This window comes from Metopolophium dirhodum, chromosome 1, assembly GCF_019925205.1.
Source record: "Metopolophium dirhodum isolate CAU chromosome 1, ASM1992520v1, whole genome shotgun sequence".
Lineage (NCBI taxonomy): Eukaryota > Metazoa > Arthropoda > Insecta > Hemiptera > Aphididae > Metopolophium > Metopolophium dirhodum.
This window is the reverse complement of record NC_083560.1, coordinates 21802498-21809108: the sequence shown is the minus strand read 5'-3', so window position 1 is coordinate 21809108 and position 6611 is coordinate 21802498. Positions and strand designations below refer to the sequence as shown.

The following is a 6611-nucleotide window of genomic DNA, read 5'->3' as shown; positions in this document are numbered from 1 at the left end:
GTTGGTCAGGAGGTTTAAAATGAGGGACAGGTTAATTTGTGGGGCTTCGGGACTGGTCGGTTTTGGTGGTGGTGGTGGTGGGGGCGCTTGGCCGGTGGTGGCTGCAGCGTACGAGCGGGTTTGGGGTTTTATTGTAGTTGTTGGTGGGGGCGGGGGTGGTGTAAAAGATTGAGTTGTCGGTGGCAGGGTTTGAGGTTTGGTTGTTGGTGGTGCGATTTTGGGTTTTATCGTCAAGAGATGTGGGCATCCGCGGAAATTAGCCGTATGAGGCCCGCCGCAATTGCAGCATGTCGGGGTTTGGTCGGGAGTTTTTTGGCATTCAGATGCCAAGTGATTTCCTGCGCACTTGACGCATCTGGGTGGGTGGCCACAGTTACGGGAACCGTGTCCAAAACGTTGGCACGAAAAACATTGTGCCGGGCCGGAAGGTTTAAGGGCTTCTACCGAAATCGTAAGATAAAATAGGGAGTTGAGAAGGAAGATATCCTTGGCGTTCGGGGTTGCCGCAATGTGTACGAGGCACATGGGCATCGGTTTTTCGGGAGTACCGAAACGGCGGATGTATTTTGTTTGGAAGTTTAGGGTTTCTAGTTCGGATTTTAGATCGTCAGTGGTGATGTCGATCGGTATGCCCTTTAGAACGACCTTAAGGGAACGATCTTCAGGGAGGCTGAAGGTATGGAATTCAGTTTTGCTGTCAACTAGGACTTTCTGAATTTGTCGGAAGTGGGTGGGGTCGGTAGTTTGGACGGTTATTTGTCCATTGGATGTGGTTTTGGCTGTAATTGCCGATGGAGTGAAGTTCGGAAGTTTGTAAATGGTTGGTGCGATTTTTCGCCAGGACGCAGAGTTTAAGATGATTAAGGGGGGTGGCCTGATTTGCTTGGGTTTGGCTGATGTCGGGGTTTGTTGTTCGGATGTTTTGGCTGGTGGAGGTTTAGTAGTCGGGGCGGAGTGTTGGGCGGATTTGTTTGATTCGGTGTCGGAAGAGCAGTTTGACGACATTGATATTGATGAGTCGGTCGACGGAGTTGGAGAGGGTGGGGAATCCCTCTGTGGACCTTTTAGGAAGGTGGACGGTGGGGATGGTGAGGCACGTGGACGTCCCTTCTTGGAACTCCCGGGTGTTTGCGCGGGGCCCTTCCGCTTGTTAGCTGTTTTGCCCATGGCAAGACCGTAACAAACTCAGGGTTTAACACTGTAGCTCTGAAAAGAGCGATTTTCTGGTGGTGTGACGGGTGGGTTTTAGGGGGGTTTGGTTTGGTCAGGGATGGGATTCTGCGGCAATGAGAGGGCGCGGCCCCTCGACAGATAAACGGTGGGAGGTGGATACCCGTCGCTTTCGCGACGGCTTACCTTGGGCGCTGGTGCCCTGTCGGAGTAGCGGTGAAAACGGCTGTTTTGAGTTGAAGGTTCGTGGTGTGAACCGTGGGCGCTGGAGCCCTGTTGAAGCAGTAAGAACGGCTGTTTTGTGGTTGAAGGTTCGTGGTGTGAACCGTGGGCGCTGTTGCCCTGTTGAAGCGTTGAGAACGGCTGGCTGTAGAGTAGTTGGCAGAGGACGTCTTGCTCGGATGTGAACTGAACGTGGATAATATGATGTGATGATGCTGACTAAGTTATCGAAACCGTCCGGTATATATACCCTTTTCGATAACTTAGTCCGTCGCTGATTGGTTCATGCTTTGCTTGTAACAGATGAACACCACACCGTTGTATTGTCGTTTGCCTTTACTCGGTGTGGTTTTCATCTGTCAAAATGTTCCTTTTAAAACCCTTTTTTATTATGTAATGGGTATGTTTATTCCGTAACAAAGTCTAGGTAAAATATTACTCATTATATAAAAGTCAACTACAAATAATTTAAGAAAAACAACGAGAATTGTATGTATTAAAATTATTAAAAAATTATAATAATATAAGTATCACAAAAAAAAATTTAAATAATATTACTATAGCTAGTATTAATTACTAATTATTATTTTACCTGCTATGTTTGATATACTTCGTATTTCAATTGTATAGCTAACCTATAGTTTATACATTTAAAAAAAAAAAAAAAACAATTTTTGATTACAAGTATTATTATTTAATTTGCAATTTTTAAATAAATCTATATTGGAATGGTATTGAACCTGGACCTATAAAATAATCTGCATATGCGTCTCTAACTTCTATCCCTTGTGCTCTTGCTGGAACTCCTCGAATTTCTAAGTCATCGACCAACAAATTTGACTCCATATCTTCATAAGTAGCTCCGTCCCTTCGACGAACATAGTTGTGTAAAATGCAACAAGCTTTTATTATTTCGTCGGCAAAATCTGGTTCCACTAATAAAGGAGTATGTAATACTCTCCATTTGTTGGATAATACTCCAAATGCACACTCGACCGTTCTTCGTGCTCTTGAAAGCCTGTAGTTAAATACACGCCGTTTATCATTTAAACCTCGTCCAGGATATGGACTCAACAAATTTGTATGCAAACCAAAAGCCTCATCAGCCAAAAACACATACGGTAATGGAGGACTTTCTGTATTAGGTAAGCATGTTGGTTTTGGTATATTTAGTTCTTGAGCATACAGTTTTTTACCAAATGTGCATTGTCTAAACACAGTAGAATCTGATTCCCTTCCGTAAGCTCCAACATCAATACAAATAAAACTGAGATTAGCATCAACTACGGCCATCAATATAATAGAAAAAAATTTTTTATAGTTAAAATAATATGAACCGGAGTTTATGGGATTCCTACATCTTATGTGTTTGCCATCTATGGCACCCAAGCAATTTGGAAAATTTGTACTTTGATAAAATCTATCAGCTATTCCAAGCCATTGTTCACTTGTAGGTTTTGGCATTTCTGTAGGCTGTAGAATTTCCCAAATAATAACACAGGTCTCCCTAACTATTTCCGCAATGGTACTTTTACCAACGTGAAAATCAAATTGTAGAGCTTTGAAACAAGTCCCGGTCGACAAATACCTGAATAACGCAGTATTTGACAACATTTTGTATTTATTAATATTGAAATTAAATTAAATTATATTCTACTTTTCAAAATGATATCGAATTATGAATATTGTCGATTTGGAACGTATATATCAATTTTTGATAAACTAAATATACCAATTTTATCGTTTTTAATAGGAAATTAACTTTATTTTTCATAAACTTTTTTAAGCAATTTCAATAAAAAGTATAGGGACTAATTTTTTATTAAGTACTTAATTATGTTAAATTGTTCAATTCATTTTAAATTATTTTAGACTCTGGGCGGAGCGATGAATGCATTGATTTTACAATGATGTGTTTTTTTATTTATTAAATTTTTTTTTATTTTTGTGTCGGTTATCACTGTTTGGGTCAAGTAAAATGGCTTTGATTTCTTTCAACAATATGTTGTTCGAAGGGAAAGTGAATTTAGTTGGTGCATTGGGAAGGTCAAAGTTTAACATTTTTTGTTTAAAAGCGCCGGGAAAAAACAAATAAAAAACTAAGGTAAAACAGGAATTTTTGATCATTTTTGAATAACTCATAGATTAACTTGTGTGGAATCTTCTATTAAATTTTTAAGTATTTTGGCACAGCCAGAAAATGTTAAACGACATTTGTAAAAAAAATAAAAAAAATCGATTTAAATTTTATTTAATGACCTAATATTAAATAGAAAAGTACACAAGTGAGTAGTGGACTTTGACATTTTTCTTCATATTTAACAACTAATTGATCAATATTATTGTCAAGATCATCAATTCTGGACAACTAAAATGGAAATAAATTTACATAAGTATTCAATAGATATTATATAAACTATATCAAAAAAAAATCTTACCATAGTAACAAATTCGCAAATTAAAAATGCTCCAATCGTTATTTCTTCATGATTGTCTTGAATGTTTATGTTGATGACATGAACTAGCTTATTGCCAAAACTTAGAATAGTTTCAAAATCTAAACATATAAATATGATTTTAATTTTTATAATAATGATACAATTACCAATTTAAACATACATTCAAGTACTTGATCATATACTCTATCTTCACACGTAATGACTACAGTGAATTGTTCATTGCATTGTTGAAATCTTTCTGGGTGCTGTTTTATTCGGTATATTTCTATCCAGAATATTTAACAAACCATTTAAGGTATAACTAAATACAAAATTGTGTTAAGAAAATAATGACAAGAACGATTAAGAATATAACCTAACCTATCATAGGCTGACTGACCGATTTCGCTCAGAATCGTTTTTCTTATACAATGATATATATTTATATCATTGAATTCAAATTTAACACCATCCATAACAGTGACCCACTTGTAACCCACTGTACAGCAGAGCGTCATCCACTTGCCCCCCTTTTAGATTCTGAGCGGAGCGATGAATGTATTGATTTTACAATGATGTGTGTTTTTTTTTTTTTTTAAATTTAATTTTTTATTTTTGTGTCTGAGGACACCTTTTAGCAACGCTGGGCAAGTTAATAATTTTTTTTAACTCAGTTAAGTTAAGTTAATATGCACCAATAACAAAAAGTTAAAAGTTAAAAGTTAATTTAACTTTAGGTTAACTCAGTTCAGTTTAAAGTTAATACACACTTTTTGTTAACTTTTTGTTAAGTTAAAAAAAAGTTAATTTGTTTATACAACGCTTGCGAACTTAATTTTTTTCCAGCCCAAAACTAAATTATAGCATATAGTGTTAATACCTCATACAGTATTTCCATATAAGTTAGAATCAAATGATATACATATTTAACAATTTACGATACATATTTTTTGACATGAAAACAAAATAGACTGAAATAGTGAAATATTATAAAATTTTTTTTTTTTTTTTTATTTAAAATATAATTACAATCTATACAATTTGGTACAATAAGTAATTTAGATAAAGTATTTACATGTCGAGAATAACAGATAGGGGAGGGCACTCAGTAGTGAAATATAAATTATAAATATTATAAAATTAAAAACAAAATAAATTAACTTAACTTACTTCTAAAAATGAAAAATTAACTCGTTAATTTCACGTTAATTAAGAAAGAAATTTAGTAAGTTAACAGTTAAGCTAATGAAAAGCCAAAAGTAACTTGTTAAGTTAAAAAGTTAAAATTAAATTTATTTTTTAACTTAACTTTAACTTTTTCCAAGTTCTTATATTATTATAATAATATAGTAAACGGATAGACGGAAAGTTGAAAAATTTAAATAATAATTAAATATAAATATAAGAATAATATAAGTCACTAGGTTAAAATAGTTTTTTTTTGCTAATTCGTTTGAAATTCGTTAATTTATAAATGCGTCTCGGCGAGGCGTGGGAGGCCTAAGCGAAAACGGTCAGTCAGCCTATGATTTTACCAAGTATATTTGATGATATTATTGTGAATAAAGTAATTTATATATAACCTATTTACGTGGAGCCTTGTTTTATATTTTCAATCCTTAGCCATAAAAGTTGAAAATTTATAAATTTTTAACCACAAAATAATTAATAAATTATAAATTTGATAAATGTTGTCAAAATTTGAACTTTAAATGCTTATAAAAAAAAATTGACCGAAGTTCGCGAAGTAAAACACATTTTATTAAATTCAAACAATCCAAATATTCCTTGCCAAGATAGAAAAACCTTATACGGCATTTCAAAAAGTCGACCAAAATCTATCTCACGACAGTAAAGATTAATACAAGAAAAAATACATTTTCGGATAGATATGAGCTAGGGTCCCCACACAATATTAAATGTAATTAATAATATTAAAATATAAAGACAATTTGCAAGTGATCTCACAATATGTTATTTATCACGTTGCAAATAATATTACTGTCGAGAGACCACCATAATATATTTCACAACTACTTAATTTCCTAATATTGTTAAGCAATATTCACAAAGCTAAGTTGTTTGTAAAAAAAAAAAAAATGTGTGTGTTCATCACTTTATTTCCTAACGATAGATTTTAATATAATATTTTAGTGTAGGTATATAACGTAATTTTTAACAGTTTGGCATTTTAGCTAAATAAATATAGGTCAATTAGTGAACAACATATTAAATATTAATTCAGCACAATTTCATTCATGGGCATATATTATAATATTATAGTAAGGATATATATATAGCGTATACATTAGCGAATGATATTATAACACACCTAGAGCGTGACTACGACAGTAAATGAACAATGTGTCATAACTATCGTTTTTAAAATTGTAATTTAATATTTAACATTAAAAACATTTAATATTTAATCGGCAATCTTTATACTATATTATAATTAATCATTTCGTTTTAATTTTTATAATTTAATAAATTGTAAAATGTTCGCAATAGTTACAATTGTACTAGCATTAAGCGTGATTATACCAGATACGTTGCAAACAGAAGAGACGATTATCGACAACTACCAAGGACATGGATCGGGTATTTATTATGAACCAAAATATAATAAATAATAAATTGAAATATTGTATGAGATTATATTAGGCTTAAATCATAGCTTATATATACATACATTGATTATAGGTATATACGAGAAAAAATAAATCTTTTTAACTGTTATTATTGTTATTATTATTCGTCAAGTGTAGTGAGAATTATAAT

General features: G+C 33.1%; 1 protein-coding gene across 1 annotated transcript; it reads right to left on the bottom strand.

Moving 5' to 3' along the window:
* Positions 1-2100: 2100 nt before the first annotated feature.
* On the bottom strand, positions 2101-2856 carry LOC132934236 (uncharacterized). The gene has a single exon (XM_061000523.1). It carries the CDS (start codon positions 2854-2856, stop codon positions 2101-2103), a length of 756 nt encoding a protein of 251 aa, XP_060856506.1.
* Positions 2857-6611: the final 3755 nt, after the last annotated feature.